The sequence below is a fragment of the Anomaloglossus baeobatrachus genome, chromosome 12 (genome assembly GCF_048569485.1).
Source record: "Anomaloglossus baeobatrachus isolate aAnoBae1 chromosome 12, aAnoBae1.hap1, whole genome shotgun sequence".
NCBI lineage: Eukaryota > Metazoa > Chordata > Amphibia > Anura > Aromobatidae > Anomaloglossus > Anomaloglossus baeobatrachus.
Genome location: NC_134364.1, coordinates 72,630,915 through 72,655,970, shown reverse-complemented (window position 1 = coordinate 72,655,970; position 25,056 = coordinate 72,630,915). Strand labels below are relative to the sequence as shown.

Below are 25,056 nucleotides of genomic sequence, written 5' to 3'. Positions count from 1 at the left end.
CCCGAATCTTCTGTGGTCACCAGTTGAATTATTCTTGTGGCAAAACTTTCCATAGCTAAAAGTTACAAATTCCTAATCACCCTTTATATCTGAAACTGTACTCTTGGTTTCTTTTCTGGAAGAAAACTAACAACAACTTTACCAACCCTGGTACCCAAAATCAAAACTTTGTAACCTTCCTGGCTTCTTCCCTTACTTATGGCAATTTGCCCATAATAATAACCATCACTGCTCATGATCACAGTTGGGAGAGGTCCCACCTTGCCAGCTTCTTTTTTTTGACCCCGTCCTTTTCTAGCATTTTAAAGAGAGTTTGTCACTCCCAAAATGCAAAAGCTACTAAACATTAATATAGGGGGCTTAGCTCCTATAAAAATCATACCAGCAATATTAATTTTATTGTAGGGTGCGTGCCCAAGATCAGGGTTCACAGCGTTTTGGCCGCAGCATGTTTCAGCTGTGTCCAAAATGCTGCCATGTACAGGAAAAGCACAGTGGATGGGATTTCTAGAAGTTTGATGCCCACTGTGCGTGTACTACTGTAAACTGGCCTGCGGTGCTTTCAGAGGCTCAGCATGTCAATTGTTTGCAGGGGAGTCGCAAGCGTTTTCCATCGGAAGAACAGAAGACAGAGACCGCAACTGTCCAAACCCTGATTGTGGGCACAGGCGGCTGCGGTCTCCTGCGGTGGAGACTTGCAGCCCCGCAGGTCAGGACCCGCCGCGTCCAGGACACAGCAGGTCCTGATCATGGGCACGTACCCTTAGTGGCTGAGAAATTGACTTTTCATTTATAGGCACATGAGGAGGTTTCGATGCACCTTTGGCGTGGCTCACTCCTCCTCCAGATTGCCAGCAGTCACTTGTCCAGAGCAAGCACTGCCTTAATTCAATCTGCATCCCTGCACATACGCACAGACAGTTTTATAGGGTCTATGTTCCCTATATAACTGTTTACCTTGTTTATTTTGCATTTCGGGGGTGACAGACTGCCTTTAAAGGGAACCTGTCACCAGGTTTTTTCCCTTATGAGCTGTAACCACCACCTGTGATCTCTAATATACAGCTTTCCTGAATATTGTATAAGAGCCCAGGCCGCTCTATAGAACATAAAAAACACCTTTATAATACTCACCTAAGGGGCGGTCTGGTCCAATGGGTGTTGCTGCTCTCAGTTCAGCATCTCTGCCATCTTGTGCAGTTGCCGTCCTCCTGCCCAGCCCCGTGTGCATGATGCGTGCTGCGTCATTCACACAGAGGCCACTATTGTACTCCTGCACATGCGCGCATTGATCTGCCCGGCTGATGGCAGATCAAAGTACTGTAGTGCACATGCGCGGGCGGTCTTTAACCTTTCCTCGCTCCTGCGCATTACAGTACTCTACCATTAGCAGGGCAGCTCAAAGTGCCCATGCGCAGGAGCGCTATGGCGGCCTCTATGTGAATGATGCAGGACGCATGATTTACACGAGGCTGGGCAGGAGGACGACGATCGTACAAGATGTAGGAGGCGCTGGACCAAGAGCAACACCCATCAGACCAGAACGCCCGTAGTTGAGTATTAAGAGGCTATGTGCGCACTTTGCGTTTTTACCTGCGTTCCGCTGCGTTTTGAACTGCAGCGTTTTAATGCCAAAATGCATGCATTTTGATTTTCCAGCAAAGTCAATGGGAAATAGGGATTTCTTGTGCGCACTTTGCTGTTGAAAACGCTGCGTTTAATTTGTATATTTTTGGGCAAAAACTCAGCGTTCAAAGAAGCAGCATGTCAATTGTTTTTCCCATTTAGGCTGCGTTTTGCTAACATTAGAGTCAATGAGAAATCACAAAACGCAGGCTGAATCAAAATCCTAGCGTTTTACATGTTTTTGTGATACAGAAAACATATGTTTTGGGCAAAATAAAAGCATGCGTTTATGCAATTAAAATAATGATATGATATGTCCCTTTACCACACACATAGTCCGACAATTAAATTAATGAAAATCCATGTTTAACCTTTATTTTATGCATAAATATATTAAAATAGTTATAATTTAAATTAAATTAGCTATTTTTTGCATGTTTTTAAATATATTTGTAATAATTTTTTCTGTTTTTTTCATAGTGTTTGACTGTTTAAACTTTATTTAGCAGTGTCTTTATGTTCAAAACGCATCTGACTTTATGCAATGAAAAAGCATGTAAAAAGCGCTAAATATGTGGCTAAACCGCGGTAAATACGCACGCGTATTTATAGCGTTTTGATGGTCAAAAGCAACTTTGGCAAAAGCAATTTCTGCCAGAGGATGCGTTTAGAACTACAACTACCTCGACGCAAAGTGCGCACATGGCCTAAAAGTGTTTTTTACGTTCTATAGACCGGCCTGGGCTCTTATATACAGTATTCTGGAAGGTTGTATATTAGAAATCACTGGTGGTGGACGTAGCTCATCAAGGAAAAACCTGGTGACAGGTTCCCTTTAAAGGGATATTCCTATCTCCACGATCCTATCCTAATATGTAGTAAGTGTAATAATCATAACAAATACATAGTACATAGAAATGTAGTATAGTTCTCCTGATTCACTATGTCACTTACCTCATGTTCGGGGTATTACAGGACCTTAAGTATCCATGGTTACGACCACGCATATAGGAAAAGTAAGTTGCTTGTGGTCATAACCATGGATACCTAAGGTCCTGCAATGCCCTGAACATGAGGCAAGTGACATATTTAATCAGGAGATCTATACTACATTAGTAATTGGAGGTATTTGGTAATATTCTTATTATTACACCTTCTGCATATTGGGATAGGATCTTGGAGATGGCAATACCCCTTTAAGCAGATGTGTCCTTCCATAGTGATTATACCTTTTTATTTGCTTCATGTCCCGCCTGAGGTTCCCCTTTTTGTACCTTATACATTCAAACAATTGAACTATATGTATCTTCTAGAGGACTTTGTTAACAATAGCTTTCCTTTATGTAGTTGCCAATAGTGAACGCATCCGCGTATGCTTCCTACCCTTTCTTCCTCTCCCTCCCGCCATTGTTAATAACGTTTAGAATACATTGCACTGTATTCATTGCAAAATCTCAGTGAAAATATACATTTGTAAAAAAAAAACATAGACTACTCAAATCTTACAATGTTACTGTGCGGGGACCATTATTCCGCCTGCACTACTGGATACTACTGACATAACAAGCTGTAGGGCACGTCCAACGCAAAAGGCAAGCAACTACATGTAATTGTTGCTTTGGTTTGTAGTAATCGTGAAGAAACTACTTTATGAGTTAGTGAGTAAAAGATGTATCTGATGACTAGATGGGACTGGTTTTATTAATTTTGGACTTGGGCCATGATCACAAAGACTGTATAACCTCTGTGCGCTGCTATCCTCCTCTAGTAGCATTGGTGGAACTCCATATATAAGGCATCTGAAAGATTCCCAAAAAACTACTGTATAATTTCATGTTCCCATGTATTAGTACAAGATTTGTATTACAACTCTATACCGAACCCAGTACTTACTACCTTCACGTTTCGTCTACTGGGGTGTATTCACCCAGGGCAAATCAATTCTTCTATATGTTCCTTACTTCTTGTTGACCCGTCTTTTCAAACCCACTTCTTGCAAAGATGGACATAGCTTTTGAACATCCAAGACTTAAAAGGGAACCTAGAAGAGTAGATTTGGAAACTTGGCACTCAAGATAAATGTGAATAGTGGTCTTTTATTGAGAAGAACTTGTAGGACCAGCACAAGCACATACGTTTTGGTCAAAGACCTTCATCAGTGTGCGTGCAGGGGGTCCTCAGAAGGTACAGCAATTGGCGTAGTCAAGTATGATGCCGTGTCCATCGCTGTCTATGTGGCAATGTCTGACTACGCCAGTTGCTATACCTTCTGAGGACCCCCAGCACACACACTGATAAAGGTCTTTGACCGAAACGTCTGTGCTTGTGCTTGTCCTACAAGTTCTTCTCAATAAAAGACCACTATTCACATTTATCTTGAGTGTCAAGTTTCTACAGCTACTTGAGAACGTTTTGGACCCTACCTGGGCACCACCCCAGAAGTGCCATGTGTATCAACTCATTAAAAGGGAACCTATCACCAGGTTTTTCCTATATAAACTGTATCTACCATCTTTGTGTTACCTATAATAGCACTAATGCAACATCTTCAGGAGATCACAGCTCTGTGACGGAACAAAATGCCTTTTATAATGGTCCTTCTCCATATGCTAATTGGTACTGAAAGGTCTGATGGGTATCCCTGGACTGTGCTTGGTGCCTCCTCCTAATGTCAAGCTTACACTAGGGGGCGCAGGCGCTTAGAGGAGATTGAACTTCTAAGTGCAGTAACACAAAAAGCCCACCAGAGGTCGCTGATACAACAGTAAAGTGTACTTTACACTCTGCGATATCGGTACCGATATCGCTAGCAAGCGTACATGCCCCCATCGGTTGTGCGTCACGGGCAAATCGCTGCCCATGGCGCACATCGCTTGCACCCGTCACACGTACTTACCTTCCCTGCGATGTCGCTCTGGCCGGCAAACCGCCTTCTTTCTAAGGGGGTGGTTTGTGCGGCGTCACAGCGATGTCACACGGCAGCCGTCCAATAGCAGAGGAGGGGCGGAGATGAGCGGGACGTAACATCCCGCCCACCTTCTTCCTTCCTCATTGCCGGTGGACGCAGGTAAGGAGATGATCGTCGCTCCTGCGGTGTCACACATAGCGATGTGTGATGCCGCAGGAACGAGGAACAACCTCGCTACGTACGAGACAACGATTTTTGGTAAATGAACGACCTCTCATATACCAACGATTTTTGTCTCTTTTGCGATTGTATAAGGTCGCTCCAGCCTGTCACACGCTGCGAAGTCGCTAACGGCGCCGGATGTGCGTCACAAACACCGTGACCCCGACGATATATCGTTAGCGATGTCGCAGTGTGTAAATGGCCCTTTAGTGTAGTCAGACAAGCCAAAGTAAAACAAAAAGTCACATCTGAACGAGGGAGTGAGCAAGCCGTAAACTTGGAAGCACAAGGGTCAGGAATCAAGAGGTCACGTCAAAAACTAAAAGGGGAAACAGAGCTGTGGTCAGAAAAACGTTACCGAGGTCAGAGGCCGGGAGAGCAAGTAAGTACAAAGGACGGAACCGAGACACAGAACGGGACCGGGGTCTGGGAGACAGGGAAGACAAGCAGTACAAGGGGGATGGAGGTCAGGGAGAGGTAAACTGGATAGTGGGACGGATGAGGGCTAACTCACAAGAAGAAGTTGCGCATGCTGCAGAGCAGAAACTATTACTGGTGGTCTCTACACCATAATAAAGCGGCGTGAGCCCTGAAATGAGGCACCACAGAAGAGACCCCTCCCACCTGATTTAACCCCATCAGAGCCAAGCTACAGTCATGACACGTTTCATCATCCTTGATTGGCATGGTTGACGTCATCCATACAGCTTATTACACCTGCGCAGCTCTTGTTTCCTACTATGCATTCGCAAGAGTTGAACAGACTCTGTGGATGATAAAGAAAACATCAGTCATGTCAATCAAGGCTGTTGAAATGGTGACTAAGGACAAAGGAGGCTCCGAGCACAGTCCAGAGACGCCCATCCGACTGCTCAGGGCAAATTACGGCTATATAAAGGAACAATTATATCAGCCATTTTCTTAAGCACATGGGGGAGCTTTGATCTTTTGAAGGGGTTGTAGGATGTTATTTAAGGCAGCACAAGAGTGATGGATACAGTTTATAAATAGAAAACCTGGTGACCGCTTCCTTTTAAAATTCATAAGCATTCCCAAAGGTTGTGTCACCACACTACTCTACACTTTGGTGGTCCAAACTTTGCCCGTTTCCATTTCCGGAGCTTTGTGGGCACTAATTATGGAATGACAGTTTCCATCCCTGTCAACAAACATACGTGATGCTGTACATCAATATATTTTTGACCATCTATTCAAGATGTGGGAGGCCATGTATGAGCCTTGACATAAAAATATCACCTATTGACACCTTTCATTATTGAGGTCAAGATCTTAAGCGGTAAATGGGTTACTTCTTCAAAGAATCGACAACAAAGTGTCCTGATGTCATTTTTATTGATTGGGCTCAGCTTGAGACTCTTACATCAAACACATTGTGATTGGTGTCGGGGCAGTGACATTGTAGCTCTGTGCTCCAAGGCTCCAACAAAGCTCTCAACTTATAAGAACAACCTACATTTTATAACGCAAGATCTTTTCTTCCTAAATTTATCAGGGATCCTTGACATTTTACCTGAATATATCAGGATTTGGAAAATGTCTTGGAACTGTAACGGTTGTGCCCAAGTTTGAAGCAACAAAAATTGAACTCCACAATAAGAGGTTCTCCATGTGACTCAAACAGGCGCGTTTTGGGCATCTTCATTACAGCTTGAGTGTAAGTTTATAGGCCTGAAATGACTACATTATAGATCACCATGAACATGTTTAGTTTGTAAAACCTGCGGTCTGGATGGGACTTGGTGCCAGGCTTAAAAATACAGAATGCATAAATGAGACCTCAAATTAGAGTTTCATGTGGTAGATGTGATATTAGATGCTCCAGAAACAACCTCATTCACATGTATGCATGGATTTTTTAGCTGCACGGGATTCAGTAACTCGTCTGCCGTCACAGAATTCAGGCAAACAGATCATCTATTTGCATAAGCAATGCGGGAATGACTCTGTGCCTACAACTATGGAACCCCACATTTTAGGTACAGAGGGGTTCCAATGGACCCACTGAATCAAGTAAAATGGGCAAAAGCAGCCTAGAATGTGATAAGAATAAGGAACAGGTCAAGCAAACATGTAGCTCTCTCTACTGAAGACTTTGACAGGTAGAAAAAGCAGCGCCGTGCACCAAGGAGCAGTGATGGTGTGACCCAAACCCAAGGGCAGGTACTGTAACTAGAGTTGGTGCAAAATAATTCCGTTCGCAGCTACTCTTTTTATTCAGCCGGAGCCTGCAAGACCTCACATGTGCACCATGCTACAGGCCGACTAATCAAAAGAGGACCTGCAGATGCCATCAGTTAGATGGTGGTTCTCAGGGCTCAGGTCTAGCGTCACAGATTACTGATGTGAACAATAGGCCAGGTCTTGACAATCATTTTGTATCAACTCCAACTTCTACATTTTAAAGCATAAATTCTACTTGTTCTACCTATTTATTAATTTCTGTATCACTATACAAATGGGCAGATTTACTATCTATGATTGTGGGTATGTTCTATGGGATTGGTAATGATTAATGATGAGTGAGCACTACCATGCTCGGGTGCTCAGTACTTGTAACTAGTGATGAGTGAGCACTACCATGCTCAGGTGCTCGGTACTCGTAACTAGTGATGAGCGGGCACTACCATGCTCGGGTGCTCGGTACTCGTAACTAGTGATGAGCGGGCACTACCATGCTCGGGTGCTCGGTACTCGTAACTAGTGATGAGTGAGCACTACCATGCTCGAGTGCTCTGTACTCGTAACTAGTGATGAGCGGACACTAACATGCTCGGGTGCTCGGTACTCGTAACTAGTGATGAGCGGGCACTACCATGCTCGGGTGCTCAGTACTTGTAACTAGTGATGAGCGGGCACTACCATGCTCGGGTGCTTGGTACTCATAACTAGCAGTGGGATGTTCAGATGGGTGCAACTCAAGCACCTGAGTATAATGGAAGTCAATAGGGAACTTGAGCATTATGAAGCAGCCACTTAATAGTTGCGATCTATTGACCTACAAATAGTTGCATTGTAGCCCCAACCTTACATTTCAGAGGAAACCGTCCTCCTAATCTGTGCTGCGTGACTGTATTGTACATCTGTACTTCAATACATCAGAAGGCAGGAAGCCAGCGGTGTGTAGTAATCTGTCTACTGCCCTTCCCCCACCATCATGTAAATGACATTAGGAACTCCTATACAAGTTCTATTTTAGGCCATATTGTCCTTTATATTAATATTAATAAGTCTTAAATGCTCCTATAGTTCAGAGCGAACTGTCATACATTAATGTGGCAAATTAGGGTACAAAACACGTACACATTTTTTGCTGCAGATCCATGACAAAATGTATAAGTGCCATCTTCAGATTCTACCCAAGGAGTAAATTGACATTTTGCAGATAAAAAATCCACGTTGCTGGTCAAAGGCTGCTGATAATTTTTTTCCCGCAGCGTGTGGATGTGATTTGCTAAAATCTCAGCCACGTTTCTGCTACTGAAGAACGCTGAGGATTTTCTGTCTGCAAATCCAAACAAAAGCCTATCTACCATGTGTCAACGTGATCTCAAAAATGATCATCCTCCCCTGTGACACCTCGAAGGTGAAAAGTTTCAATTCAGTAAAGATTTGATTGGTGGGAGCCCAGAATTAATACCGCCATCAGTTACTTTAGAAAAGTCATCAACAACTATGAAAGCAACCAGAGATGGTGTCAATCTATTGACGGGAACTTTGACCACGCCATTAATCTGTGGTCTTGGAGCTCTACAGCATCCAAGGCCTCTTGTACTGCACTACTTACGGATAGTACAAACAGAAGAGTAGTCAGGAAAGTCGGTGTCTAGTAACAGGAGGACATATATTGATACAGGGAGTACACAGATGCGTATTCAGGTCACAATCCAGTGGTCAGAATTCCAGGAAGGCATATAATAGATTCAAGGAGTAAACTGAGATGTGGCCAGGTCACGGTCCAAGGTCTAAAGCCAGGAGGTCGCAACAGGAACAGGGAGCGGGCAAAGAGAAGTCAAACAACAGCCAGAGGTCAAAAAACAAAGATCAGAACACTAGCAGAAACACAGGAAAAACAGCACAACAACAAAACCAGAAAGTACAACTGGCAAGCTTCTGTGAGAGCATGCTCAGTAAAAAAGCAGATCAATTACCAGAAATATGGAACACCTGATCAATCAATCAACCTGGCAGCTCAGTAGTCCAGGAAAACACAGCAGAACATCTCCTAGTGTGCAAGATGCTCTGCACAGACACTTCTCTTATTTAGCCAACCCAGTGTGATATCCCCATAGTAAAGCACAAGGCCGGCTAACCAAAACAAAAGCCACGGATAGACTGAATCCTGCAAATCAATTTGCATTAATTCTAGTAGAAGCCACTAGAGACACTTTTGATATTACAAATTTTAAATGATTAGCATACTAATAATAATTGCCCAAACAATTGTAGAGGGGACGGGAAAGTCTCCTGAATTTTGTAAGTCACGAGGAAAACTTGCCTGTGATGACCGAAAAAATTAAAAAATAACATTTATAGAATTTCTAGTTATGAAATATATTTTTCTGTGTTTCTCTAACACACAAAAAAGGTCACAAAAATGCGTCCCATGAAGCGTTCAGTAATCAGTGGTTTGGAGGATACGGGCCGGGCCTAATCTCCACTTGTCTCCCACCGGACCTGCACTGTCTCACAGCTAATCTCCGGAAGCAGCGACATCTCTTATCAGCGCTCCGGCACCCGAGACATCTCACACATCTCATGTCCACACCAAGCTTTTCTCTACAAGATACCGCTTCATTTTGTTTACTGACCATCTGGCTTGGATCATTGGGGGCTTTCAGAAATGTTTCCATTTCCTGCTAACACAATGCATGTTAACCAGTTGTGATATTGGTCTACTGACGAGGCACAGCACTCTAGTACAAAATCTGTATGCTTCGTCAAAATGTAATTTTTATTTATCCCTAGTGATAACCCAGGTCCAAGTATAAAGTGCAAATAACAGTGACACAATTCAGTTAGTTCAGAGATAGGTGACGTTTCAACCAGATAATGCTTCATCAGGGGAGAAGCATGTCATGGCTCCAATGATAATACACCCTGTGTAAGGTGGCGTGCCTGCGTCCAAATATAAATTATATCGTGCCAATCAATATCCATTGTCTCAAAATTCTGTTTTGTAGGGAAGATGGGCTGTCTTAAAAGGAACCTGTCCACATTTTTTTCATATAGAAGTAGCGGTTTGACTGTATAGGTAATGTCCATAAATCATAATAATACTTTCTCATGTGCCAGTCATGGGAAATGTAGTCTAAAAGCCACAATCAAATCACACTGGGGGGCGTGTCAATGTATTTACTTTTTTAAGTGCAATGACACGCCCACGGTGCACTTACATCCTCATTTGCATATGGCTTCTATGCCAGATTTCTCATGATTAGCACATATGATCTCTAAAAAAAGGAATCCTTTTTATTGGCGCCTATACACCGATCATACTACTTCCTTATGGAAAAAAATGAATGCAGACTGCTTCCCTTTAAATTAAGAAACACTCAAAGCCTCTATTTCCTTTGAAGCTGGACAAGTCTTTCTATCCACCAGACATAATATATGTCACAATTCCTCTGTGCAGAGCATCTTGCACGCTAGGAGATGCTCTGCTGTGTTTTTCTGGACTACTAAGCTGGCAGGTTTATTGATTGCTCAGGTGTTTCATCTTTCTGGTAATTGCTCTGCTTTTTTTTGAGCATGCACCCACAGGACCTTGCCAGTCATACATTTTGGTTTTGTTGTGCTGTTGGCCTGAGTTTCTGTTAGTGTTCTGATCTTTGTTTTTTTACCCCGAACTGTTGTGTGACTCCTCTCTGCCTGCTCCCTGTTCCTGTCGTGGCCTCCTGGCTTTAGACCTCGGACCGTTACCTGACCACATCTCAGTTTACTCCCTGAATCTATTACGTGCCTTCCTGGAATTCTGACCCCTGGGATTGTAACCTGACTACACCTCAATGTACTCCCTGTATCCATTTGTGTCCTCCTGTTACCAGACCCCGGCTTTCCTGACTACTCTTCTGTTTGTACAACCCGTAAGTAGTGACTGCATTACAATAGATACAGCAGGGACAAATCATCAGAACTATATATTATGTACAGTGAAAAAGGGCACAATGTCTATAGCGTTATCAGAAAACAGGAACCGTACAACTACTCTGGAAAACCACAGCTATGCATTACAGCATGTTAATATTATTAATAATAATAATAGTATAATTATTTTTTTAATATATAAATTATTTCTAAACAAATTAACAAAGCAGCATAACAACATGTGGAGTTAAAATGTGCAAATGCAACAAAGTGTATAAAGTATCAAGTGGTATAATGTTCTCCCAAATTGGACTGAATTCGGATGTCTATTCCTGGTCTAAAGGTCTACATGAGCAGGAGGACTAAGATGATTACATTGTCTGGGACTTCTATCTTTAGACACTTTTGTAGAAATATATCCAAGGAAAAAAAGTTGAAATAACTTACCAAAAGTCTGAATGCACATCTGTATCAGTTCATCCAAGCTGGCTCCCTTGATGAGCTGTCCTAGAGGCATCATCACCCGTATGGGATTGACCTGGGGAAGTTTGGGATGTGACGTGCAATGGATGATTTGCTTTAATTCCAGCGCCAGTCTAGGAATAGTGGTACAGCCATGTGCAGGTCTACTGAGAAAGAAGGAGACCACACATGAATCAGTTACATGACAACTATAAAGCAGAGGATCTAAAGAGCCAGTTCTACTATTGGGCAGAGGCTCTAAAGAAACAGTTCAACTATTAGGCAGAGGATCTACAGTAAAGAGACAGTTCTACTATTAGGCAGAGGATCTACAGTAAAGCGACAGTTCTACTATTAGGCAGAGGATCTACAGTAAAGAGACAGTTCTACTATTAGGCAGAGGATCTACAGTAAAGAGACAGTTCTACTATTAGGCAGAGGATCTACAGTAAAGAGACAGTTCTACTATTATGCAGAGGATCTAAAGAGCCAGTTCTATCTACTATTAGGCAGAGGATCTACAGTAAAGAGACAGTTCTACTATTAGGCAGAGGATCTACAGTAAAGAGACAGTTCTACTATTATGCAGAGGATCTAAAGAGCCAGTTCCATCTACTATTAGGCAGAGGATCTAAAGAGCCAGTTCTGATAAAGAAGGTTATCTCCCCCTCCTGCTTTCTCTCCTAGCTCTCCTCCTTTGTGCCAACCACAAATCATTACTCTTGGTTCTCCTTCCAGGAAAAGTGACAATCATGACCGATTTTACTGAGGATTCCACAGGGTTAAGATGCTTTCACCATGCATGCCTGCCCCGAAAGAAGACTGAAATTTTGGGTACTTTCCCGCCATCAATGAATCATCAATTAAGAGCATGGAGTTCAAGACTTTTGAAAGGAAACCATTGTAGCTACTTTGTAATTCTATCATAGCGGCTGCCAGGAATCCTGCATACCAGGAATAGCTGAACATTTTGGATCAATTGGATCAAAGAAAATTCTTAGTGATGAGCATACAAAATTTTATATATGTACTGTACATACAGTTAGGTCCAGAAATATTTGGACAGTGACACAATTTTGGCGAGTTGGGCTCTGCATGCCACCACATTGGATTTGAAATGAAACCTCTACAACAGAATTCAAGTGCAGATTGTAACGTTTAATTTGAAGGTTTGAACAAAAATATCTGATAGAAATTGTAGGAATTGTCACATTTCTTTACAAACACTCCACATTTTAGGAGGTCAAAAGTAATTGGACAAATAAACCAAACCCAAACAAAATATTTTTATTTTCAATATTTTGTTGCGAATCCTTTGGAGGCAATCACTGCCTTAAGTTTGGAACCCATGGACATCACCAAACGCTGGGTTTCCTCCTTCTTAATGCTTTGCCAGGCCTTTACAGCCGCAACCTTCAGGTCTTGCTTGTTTGTGGGTCTTTCCGTCTTAAGTCTGGATTTGAGCAAGTGAAATGCATGCTCAATTGGGTTAAGATCTGGTGATTGACTTGGCCATTGCAGAATGTTCCACTTTTTTGCACTCATGAACTCCTGGGTAGCTTTGGCTGTATGCTTGGGGTCATTGTCCATCTGTACTATGAAGCGCCGTCCGATCAACTTTGCGGCATTTGGCTGAATCTGGGCTGAAAGTATATCCCTGTACACTTCAGAATTCATCCGGCTACTCTTGTCTGCTGTTATGTCATCAATAAACACAAGTGACCCAGTGCCATTGAAAGCCATGCATGCCCATGCCATCACGTTGCCTCCACCATGTTTTACAGAGGATGTGGTGTGCCTTGGATCATGTGCCGTTCCCTTTCTTCTCCAAACTTTTTTCTTCCCATCATTCTGGTACAGGTTGATCTTTGTCTCATCTGTCCATAGAATACTTTTCCAGAACTGAGCTGGCTTCATGAGGTGTTTTTCAGCAAATTTAACTCTGGCCTGTCTATTTTTGGAATTGATGAATGGTTTGCATCTAGATGTGAACCCTTTGTATTTACTTTCATGGAGTCTTCTCTTTACTGTTGACTTAGAGACAGATACACCTACTTCACTGAGAGTGTTCAGGACTTCAGTTGATGTTGTGAACGGGTTCTTCTTCACCAAAGAAAGTATGCGGCGATCATCCACCACTGTTGTCATCCGTGGACGCCCAGGCCTTTTTGAGTTCCCAAGCTCACCAGTCAATTCCTTTTTTCTCAGAATGTACCCGACTGTTGATTTTGCTACTCCAAGCATGTCTGCTATCTCTGTGATGGATTCTTTCTTTTTTTTCAGCCTCAGGATGTTCTACTTCACCTCAATTGAGAGTTCCTTAGACCGCATGTTGTCTGGTCCCAGCAACAGCTTCCAAATGCAAAACCACCCACCTGTAATCAACCCCAGACCTTTTAACTACTTCATTGATTACAGGTTAACAAAGGAGACACCTTCAGAGTTAATTGCAGCCCTTAGAGTCCCTTGTCCAATTATTTTTGGTCCCTTGAAAAAGAGGAGGCTATGCATTACAGAGCTATGATTCCTAAACCCTTTCTCCGATTTGGATGTGAAAACTCTCATATTGCAGCTGGGAGTGTGCACTTTCAGCCCATATTATATATATAATTGTATTTCTGAACATGTTTTTGTAAACAGCTAAAATAACAAAACTTGTGTCATTGTCCAGATATTTCTGGACCTAACTGTACCATACACATAATACCCTAGTGAACAGGTAAAAGATAACACCCTACAGTTTATCCTCCCTCCTGTGCACTACCTATCTGCGGAAGTCATCACCCTAAAAAATTCGAATTGGCACCGACCTCTACAGATAGGTAGTGCACAGAAGGGAGGATATATTGTATGGTGTCATCTATAATTCCCTCCTCCTTTTACCTGTGCACTAGTGTTTTATGTGTATGGTGTATATATTTTTTGTATCTTGTTTTAATCTATTCAATAACATTTCATAGTTTTAAAGGGTAATTTATGTAAAAGTCTATGACCCTATTTTCCATATACTTTGATGAGTATACGAGAAACTGTTCTTTCTCCAAAGTAAGCAGCAGAGCTCCACAGATCAGGGGCCTATTGAGACCCTGCAAGGTGCAGCGCAAGGTCAGTGCTTTGCATTGATACTTTTAGGACTGCGACATTAGGCTGAATTCACATCCTAGTGCTTTCCAAATCAGCAGTAGACCTCCAGGGCTGAACTTATCAGCTTCATAGATCTATACTGTATGAGGCTGACCAAATCAGGCCATGAGATCCATGTCCGGTGAATCAATTGCAGTTCGTACACGGACCATGACCCCTGAATGTGTGATCTTTTTTATTTCTACATATTCTAATGTACTGTTATAGCTTATATCTTCTTTTTTGTCTATGCAGGATATTCAGAGCTTAGAAATAGGAGCTTTGGCCACTATAAAGATATATTAAGAAATTAGTTAGCTTAACGGAGGGTCAGATTTATAGATTCATGTAGAGTTGTATTACATTTGATATCACCTAACCAACCAAACTTTCAGCATCTCCCAATCTCACACCACCTCTTCATCTCGCCTCCTATCTGTCGGTGTCCCCCATGGTTCTGTTCTTGGACCCCTGCTGTTTTCCATCTACACCTTCGGCCTGGGACAGCTCATAGAGTCCTATGGCTTTTAGTATCACCTCTACGCTAATGATACGCAGATCTACCTCTCTTTCTCTCATATCAGCTCCTTACTAACCAAAATCCCACAATGTCTCTCTGCTATCTCATCCTTTTTCTCTGATCGATTTCTAAAACTGAACAAAGACAAAACAGAATTCATTATCTTTCCTCCTCACTCAACGCCACCAACTGACCTATCCATCAAAGTCAATGGTTGCTCACTTTCTCCAGTCCCACGTGTTCGTTGCCTGGTGGTAACCCATGACTCTGCTCTCTCTTTCAAGCCACACATCCAAGCCCTCTTCACCTCCTGCCACCTTCAACTCAAAATATTTTCCAGATTCATACATTCCTTTCCCAAGAGGCTACAAAAACCCTAATGCATGCCCTTATTATCTCCTGCCTGGACTATTTTAACCCCTGCTCTGTGGACTCCTTTATAACAGTCTGGCACCCCTACAATCTATTCTAAACTATGCTGCCCAACTAATCCACCTGTCCCCCCGCTACTCCCTGGCCTCTCCCCTCTGCCAATCCCTTCACTGGCTTCCCATTGCTCAAAGACTCCAGTTCAAAACCCTAACTATGACATACAAAGCCATCCACATCCTGTCTCCTCCTTACATCTCTGACCTAGTCTCCCGGTACTCAACCGCACGTAATCTTCGATCTTCACAAGATCTCCTTCTCTACTTTCTTCTTATATCCTCTTCCCACAATTGCATCCAAGCTTTCTCCCGTGCATCCCCCATGTTCTGGAATGCTCTGCACTACATATCAGACTTTTGCCTACCGTGGAAACCTTCAAGCTGAACCTGAAGATCCACCTCTTCCGACAAGCCTACAATCTACCATAACCCTCAGTTCGCTATAGCGCCCCATGACCATCTCCACCCTCACCTACTCTATCCTCACCCATCCCTTGTAGACTGTGAGCCTGTCTGTGCCTTGCATTATTCATGATTATTGTACTTGTCCCTATTATGTATGCCCCTTTTTACAAGTAAGGCATGGAATAAATGGCGCTATAATAATAAATAATGATATCCATGCAGCTATATATTTGATTTTTAGATTGCTCCCTCTTGTAAAGGGAGGGATTCTGAGTAACAGCCACTTATGTTGTCTATCTCCATCTTATTCAATCGGTTTTGATTTTACTTGGGGTTCAAAAAGCAGATATTAACTGGTTTTGCTAATCTCTCCGATGCTTTTTGACCTCCATAGATCTTATCATTGTAAAGACCACTTAACTTATCTGAAATCGCCATCATACTTTGTTACACTTGGCAATCACTATGTTTGCATTTATTTGTATGCTGCTCTAACATTGTGGCTTATACACTGTTGCAAGTAAATAATAAACGAATCACATGAAAAGAAAATCCTTCTATTAAATAAAATGCAAATAAGGAAACTGCTCACATTTCTATCAATGATCTATAACCTGTGACTCTCCAACTGTGGTTAAAGGGGTTTTCTGGTTTAAGAAGAAAAGTCTATGTGACTGGAAACTACTGAATCGTGAAAGTAATATGCAAACTGTTAAGATTTCCCAGTCTGCAGGCACATAAACTGAGCGAAGACTTCTCATCTTAAGTCTGTTTACAAACAAGGCTGCATGGACTAGCCGCGGCTATCCTGACCCGAACTTGACAGCTTCATAGGAATATGAGACTTGCAAGTTCAGGTCAGGAGAGCCACAGACAGTGAGTTCATCACTGTGCTAAATGGGCGTCTAAATGAGGCCTTACCAGAAGACACCCTAAAACTACAACACCCAGCTGGCACTGATAATGTATTCATAGGAGGAAACAAAGAACAACACTTATAAGAAATAATTCAATACATTCAAACAACTTGTATACTGTTAATGCACTGATCAGCCATGTATTGATAAGTTTGAGCTGTGTTTACTGACAAGTTGTAAATTTTTCTGACATATTTGGAATTTTAATTCAAATTCTCTTATTCCCAGCAGTGAAGAAGGATGGGGTTTTTTCTTCTTGAATTTAAAAACAAAAAAATGGACTGATTTTCTCCAGTGTTTTGGGTCAGATTTTCATCAGTCTTTGGTCAGTGTGTATTTTTACCATCATTGATGTTATCATACGTCAATACAATATGAAAAAGTTGCAAAACTCCAATGTAATATTAAAAACAGTCAGCAAATGAATTGCACAGACTCGTAGACTTGTATGGGTGACTCTATAATTCGGACACGTCCTTACTTAAGTGTATTGAACGAGGTTGCGCTGATTCAGTTGGAATGTGGCCAGGAGTATATATATCATTAGAAACAACCTGTAGGAGGGCACCACCTATGGGAACCAATAAACCCATAAATGAAATAAAGAAGGGCTCTTAAACGAGTATATATATCATATATCACATACTTGTGGCCTCATGACCGCCATTCCTGGTTCTGACTCCGGCAAATCCTCACTGTACAGGCAGAGGTGCTGTCACCTGCCTGCTGCCATTCCTGAGCAAGCTCTGCACTGGTGTGGAATTGATCCCATAACTCAATCCTCTTTAGGTGACGGTCCTGGTACTTCGCTGAACTTTCTTGGGTGCCATGAAGCCTTCTTCACAGCAATTAAACTTCTCTCTTAAGTTTTTGATGATCTGATAAATGGTTGATTTAGAGGTAATATTACAAGCAGTATTGGCAATGTCCTTGCCTGTAAAGAGAGTTTGATTTAAATCAATGATGACTTTTAAAGCAACTAGTCTGCTTTTATAATTCAGTCATCATGATAGTTGTCTTGTCCTTGTCAACAGTTTGTCTTGAGATCAGGAAATGAGCAATGAAATTATGTACGTAGGTAATTTTGAGGCTGAGTTGAAATTCAGTGGAAATGGCATTATTGTGATTAAGTTATTTCTCATGGAAAGGAATGATTTCTTTTTTTTTGCAATTAATCTGATCACTCTCCATAACAATCTAGAATTAAAGAAGTTGTCCACTAAAATAAACTCAGCAAGTACTCACCCACCCTGGGATCCAGCACCAGCTCCCGACCACTGCTCTGGTCTTAAGGCCATTTTACACGCTGCGATATCGGTACCGACATCGCTAGCATGGGTTCCCGCCCCAATCGGTTGTGCGACATGGGCAAATCGCTGCCCGTGGCGCACAACATCGCCCAGACCTGTCACACTACTTACCTGCCCTGCGACATCGCTGTGACCGGCGAAACGCCTCCTTTCTAAGGGGGAGGTTCGTTTAGCGTCACAGCGACGTCACAGCTGCATCACTGAACCGCCGCACAATAGAAGCGGAGGGTGAACATCCCGCCCACCTTCTTCCTTCCGCATTGCGGGCAGGATGCAGGTAAGGAGAGGTTCCTCGTTCCTGCGGTGTCACACGGAGCGATGCGTACTGCTGCAGGAACGAGGAACAACTTTGTTACTGCTGCAGCAACGATATTAGAGAATGGACCCCCATGTCACCGATGAGCGATTTTGCTCGTTTTTGCAACGATGCAAAATCGCTCATAGGTGTCACACACAACGGCATCACTAAAGCGACTGGATGTGCGTCACAAATTCCGTGACCCCAACGAGATCGCTTGAGCGATGTCGCAGCGTGTAAAGCGGCCTTTAGTCTTTTGGCTATAGTATGTCACCGATCTAGGTATTCAATGAGCTCAGTGATGCATGCACTGAGCTTAGCGGCGCATGTCATCAACCTTGCCACAAGCAGAGAGCATTAACGATTGTGGTTCATGTAGGATTACCACTTAAGCCAAAATACTAAGACTGGAGCAGCGGTAGGGGCTCGGCCCTGCATCCAATCCATGGAGGCTGAGAACCTGCTAAGTTTATTTTAGGAGTATTACATAGTTTAGGGTCTGTTTTCCTGAAAATGGACAACCTCTTTAATGCACATTGCCGCTATTAAAACTGAAGCAGCAAATTTTGGGTATGTGCACATAATCAGGACTCGCTAGTGTTGGATAAAGGGGCTGCAGCACCGATTGAGCACTGCACTTCCTCCACTGCCTTTGATCGGCACACATGGGATCAGGATGAAGGTCACTGAAGTTGGGTGGCTGTGGCACCACATCAAGTCCATGAGGCTGGAGATCATTGCATGGAATTACGTGGTGAGTAGCTGCTTTTTGATCATAAAAACCCCAACACACCTCAACATGTAGGATCTACTGTAGTAAGCAGCACGGTATCACTTCCTTGTAGGTGAGCTGAAGAATGAATCATGTGCAGGAAGTCTGATCGCCACAGACGCTCTGAATCTGCCTTATCTAGAGAAAGGCTTCTCAAGAAAACATTTTCACAATCACCTTGGAGACATCTAAATAACTATGTTGTGCAAGTTATGACCACAAGTAAGCTATTAAACCTGTTCAGATCGTGACATTATGGAGAACCATCACCATTACTCATTGGACGGGGTCCTTTACTCAGTTAACAGGAGGAATTTCAGAAAATGGGGCAGAATAGGTTGCTGTACATGGTACACTATATTCTGTCAGGAAACTTTCCTACAACTGCCCCTGGACTTCATGACTGAGGAGAAGACCACTCATGCACATGTTTGAGTTCTCAAGCATAGAGCGAGATGGGCAGAGACGTGCTGGGATGTCAGTCATGTCCCTTTGGGTATGATTACTGCGGATTCTGCTGGCCATGGATGAAGGGCAGCCTCTGTGACTAGTCTAGGTGCTTTACATATGACGTGCTGCGATATTACAGTATACCTCTCATTGCCATTTTGAGGATCAATCCTTAGGCCGGAATCACACTTGTGAGTGACTCCCGTGTGTCTTGCATCGCTTCAACAGGCATGGCCTGCCGCTATCCGGACAGGAGTGGGTGAGCTGCATGTATTTCTATCCAGCTCAGATGCTCCTGTTGGGAGAGAGGTAGGCCATGCCGGGTGATGTGATACGAGTCACGCACAAGTCACTCCCAAGTGTGACTCCGGCCTTACAATCAAAGTCTAGCTGGGGCCACTTCAGAGTAGGTCCCAACACCAAAGTCTGCCCCTTTTAAGACTTGTTGCACATTGTGATTGTGTCTGAAGAAGGAGATGGAATTTCTGAAATGCGTAAGACAATAAATTATTGTCATTTTGCAATGACAGCATGGTGTTAACCCTTTCATCGCTTCTACATAACTTGGAGTGACCTCCAAACAATCCGACCGTTGTCCTAGTTTTTCAAAAAAATTAATTCTACCAAAAGGTATCCTGGATGCCAGCCATAGCACACTCTAGTGCTATCAAACTGGCTGATATGAGCCCTTCGTTTTAACATAAAATAACTTTCTATCAGATTTATGAAGGTTTAGTACTTTCCCACAGCAACCAGCAAAGTCACTTATTTCCATTTATTTCTTTGGTTGTCCAGTGTCTTCTGCAGGACATTATGTCGTTTCAGATGAAATAGCATTTCAGCCTGCAGCCTCTAGATGACAAGGTCACGTGATGTGACAGCATCATGGAGGTCATGTCACTGCGGCCTACAACCATAGGATGTAACATAGTCAACATGGAACTAGAAGCATTCTGTGACGGGGTACAGAAGGAGTATTTCATTATTATAAAAAGTACAAAATAGCTGGAGAAGATTTCAGGTTCTGGCACATGGTCTCTTAGACCATCCGTGCAGGTAGCCAGCAGTATTAAGGATCTTTTACCGATAGACAACCATTCATCAGAGGCCAAAAGTGTATCCATTCTGTCTGTGGGCTACCTCCTGAGCCTATATGCCTAACAATCGCCACAAACCTAGTGTGGACCTAAATTTTAGTGAATTTGGAACATCTGGAGTATCAAATGCCAGTCACGGTGATTTCAGTCTCCTCTTTATAGATGTCTTACATCTACGACTTCTTGGATTTGCCTTCAAAAACTGCAGAAGAAAAAACTGAATGTGGCAAAGTAGTCTTATAGCATAAAAGATTGATGAAGCTCAGTTTCTCCTAATACGAATGTGATGGCCTCATGGATGCCTCACGAGACCCTCACGCGGTTCAGATAAATTGATCTACACTTGGATCGTGACTGCCAGACGAGAGACTCCTCTTATTGAGTAATTACTAAGAAGTAACACGTAGAGGACATTTGATCAGCTGGGTTCAGTGGTTTGCTATAAATTAGGCCCACGAATTCCTCCATTTTTCCTGAGCAATCAATGGCACAAATCACAGGCCAATAGGACATAGAGCAAAAAGAGAGCCCTTCTGTACCTGGCACAACCGTGGGACTCATGCGCTAAACAGACAGCATTATAAAAATACACTAATTAGCATCTAATAGACTGATTGACTTTCTTCCATTCTGAAGGTTGTATCTGTAGTAGATGGCTTTATTTTATATATAGCAGCTCTGGGGATGTGAGGCCAAGCCAGCGGAGACAATGCAATCATATCACTGCGAACACAATTCCAAGGAGAATTCTGCCAGGAAGGGCAACGGAGACTAAATCCTTATCATGGAAAGCAGCCCCAAATAGACACCACCTCAGCTAAAGGTCACCTCCACCCCTTCATTGTGAGCGGAGATGTCTGATACTGTACACCAGCATTGTGCAATGACCTAAACACTTGTAGCCTGGCTCGAGATGGCACCAATTCACATTATTTTATCTGTGCACCATACAACATTACTGATCTGCATTACATAAAGCTGGTAAGCTCTGTATAGGTTATATTTCACTGTTTGGGGGGGCCTTACACATTTACTGCACCTTCCCCATACATCTAAATTGTGTTTGCAGAAATCCATACAGATGCTGCAGAATTAACACCATCTAATCCATCCACCTCACAGGTGTGGTATATCAAGATGCTGATTAGACAGCATGATTATTGCACAGGTGTGCCTTATGCCCCCGTCACCTTTAATGACTTACCAGCGATCCTGAAAACGATGCGCCCTGATAAGGATCGCTGGTAAGTCGCAGTGAGGTTGCTGGTGAGATGTCACACAGTCAGATCTTACCAACGACGCAGTAATGATCAGCGACCTGTATAACGATCTCGGCGGGTGTTGGGACTGTGTTAGGAGGTCGTTGGTAGGCGTCAAACACAGCGATGTGTCCTGCCCGGCAGGACATCGCCTTTGAAGGAAATGGTCCCAACCATTCAACAACGACTAGCGATCTCACAGCAGGGGCCTGATCGCTGGTAGGTGTCACACATAACGAGATCGCTGCTGTGTCGGTGATGTAGCAACAATCTCGTTACCGATCTTGTTGTGTGTGACGGGGCTTTTAGGCTGGCCACAATAAAAGGCCACTCTAAAGTGTGCAGTTTTATAGTACTGAGGGGTCCGGGTGGGTCAGAAAAGCAGTCACTATCTAGTGTGACCACCTTTTGTCAGTCTGCCATCTGTACAGTGATAACCGGGATTTATCCGTGAAGAGACCACCTTTCCAACGTTCCAGACGCCATCGAATGTGAGCATTTGTCCACTCAAGTGGGTTACGACGACAAACTTCAGTCAAGTAGAGACCCCGATGAGAACAACAGGAGCAGATGAGCTTTTCCGAGACGGTGTGTGACAGTTTGTGCAAAAATTCTTTGGTTATGCAAACCGGGTGGCTGGGCTCAGACGATCTTGGAGGTGAAGATGCTGGATGTGGAGGTCCTGGGCTGGTTACTGGTGGGCTGTGGTTGTGAGGTCGGTTGGATGTTCTGCCAAATTCTCTGAAACCCCTTTAGAGACGGCTTATGGTAGAGAAATGTACATTCAATTCACGGGCAACATCTCTGATGACCTTCCTGCAGTCAGCATGACAATGGCACGCTCCTTCAAAACTTTTGGGCATCTGTGGCGTAGTGCTGTGTGATAAAACTTCACACTTTAGAGCTGCCTTTTATTGTGGCCAGGCTAAGGCACACCTGTGCAATAATCATGCTGCCTAATCAGCATCTTGATATGCCGCACCTGTGAGGTGGATGGATTATCATCAATAACACAGATTTAGACAATTTGTGAACGATATTTGAGAGGAAAAGGCCTTTTGCACATAGAAAACGTCTCAGCTCTTAAGAGTTCAGCTCATGAAAAATGGAAGCAAGTACAAAAGGTTCCCAATATACAGAAGCACACACATGAAAATGTAGTTGTGTAAGATATAGGTCGATAATAAACAGAAGACCAGACGCACCCATGCATTCATAATATATGCACAGTGATATGTGTAATATAAAGGTCTCATAATACACAGAGCAAAGCAGGAGCAACTGTACATGTAAAGTATAAGTATAGTAACATGCATATAAAACATCAGACACCCTACCGCTTGTATCATGTATGTACATTTACAGATATACGTGTAATGTAAAGGTCTCACAATACACAGCACATCTTGTCTATGTGGAACACAGGGAGTCCAAAAAAATGGGAATGCAATGTATATGGGCACCGCAAGTGATATACTGTAAATGTATACAAACATGTATGTGTGTGTGTGTACAATAGAAAGGTCTTACAATACACAGAAAAAGCAGCACTACTTATATGTGTCATTTACATACATTATACAGGTCCCACAGTACACAGCAGAGGCTTCATTACATATATGTACAGTAACGCGCAACATAAAGGTCTCACAGTACAAGCTGGGAAACAACATGAATATTATAGGTATAGACAGTCACATGTTTTACAGTAAGGGCATCTATCACTATATATTTATATATATATATATATATATATATATATATATATATATATACAGTATGATAAGTATGTAAGATAAAGGACTCCTAATACAAGGCTGGGAAATGACATGTATATGGAAACTAAAAGTTACATACCGGTAGTGCACAGCCCTGATACCACTATTTTATATATATATATATATATATATATATATATATTCTTTTTTTATTTGATATAATGAGAATAAATATAAATATTCGCAGTAAAGATGACAACTTCATAACCGTGCTGTAAAAGATTTCTATGTCACTATTTAGTATCAGCACTGATGTGTAATAATAACAGGTAAATTGAGCAAAACATTTCAGGTTTTACCGACTTAGTTATATATTTCACAACTAGGACAAATGTATATTATATGTACATTATTATATGCATACTATATGTACAAATGTTACATGCCTATGGACATCACTAATGTAAATTATAAGTTATATGTACAGAAGTTACATGCTTTACAGTAAGGACATTGCTACATGTATGTTATATGTATATTATATGTATCTTACATGTACAGATATTACATGCTTTACAGTAAGGACATTGCTACATGTATATTATATGTACATTAAATGTATATTATATGTAGAGATGTTACATGCTTTACAGTTAGGACATTGCTACATGTATATTATATGTACATTAAATGTATATTATATGTACAGATGTTACATGCTTTACAGTAAGGACATTACTACATGTATATTATATGTACATTATATGTATATTATATGTACAGATATTACATGCTTTACAGTTTGCTGCATGTATATTATATGTACATTATATGCATATTATATGTACAGATATTCATGCTTTACAGTTAGGAGATTGCTGCATGTATATTATATGTACATTATATGTATGTTATATGTACAGACATTACATGCTTTACAGTAAGGACATTACTACATGTATATTATATGTACATTATATGTATATTATATGTACAGATATTCATGCTTTACAGTTAGGAGATTGCTGCATGTATATTATATGTACATTATATGTATGTTATATGTACAGACATTACATGCTTTACAGTAAGGACATTACTACATGTATATTATATGTACATTATATGTATATTATATGTACAGATATTCATGCTTTACAGTTAGGAGATTGCTGCATGTATATTATATGTACATTATATGTATGTTATATGTACAGACATTACATGCTTTACAGTAAGGACATTACTACATGTATATTATATGTACATTATATGTATATTATATGTACAGATATTACATGCTTTACAGTTAGTTTGCTGCATGTATATTATATGTACATTATCTGTATATTATATGTACATATGTTACATGCTTTACAGTAAGGACATCGCTGCATGTATATTGTATGTACAGATGTTACATGCTTTGTAGTAAA

General features: G+C 42.0%; 1 protein-coding gene across 3 annotated transcripts in view; it reads right to left on the bottom strand.

Moving 5' to 3' along the window:
- The window catches only part of RASGRP1 (RAS guanyl releasing protein 1), a 195,779-nt gene that overhangs the window by 52,477 nt on the left and 118,246 nt on the right, over positions 1-25,056 (bottom strand). For 2 of the 3 annotated variants that reach the window (XM_075330319.1, XM_075330318.1), the window contains exon 2: positions 11,309-11,487. In XM_075330319.1, coding sequence (XP_075186434.1) covers positions 11,309-11,487 — 179 coding nt within the window. Of the gene's footprint in view, positions 1-11,308; positions 11,491-25,056 lie in introns of all 3 variants that reach the window. The other variant, XM_075330317.1, reaches the window with a different exon arrangement.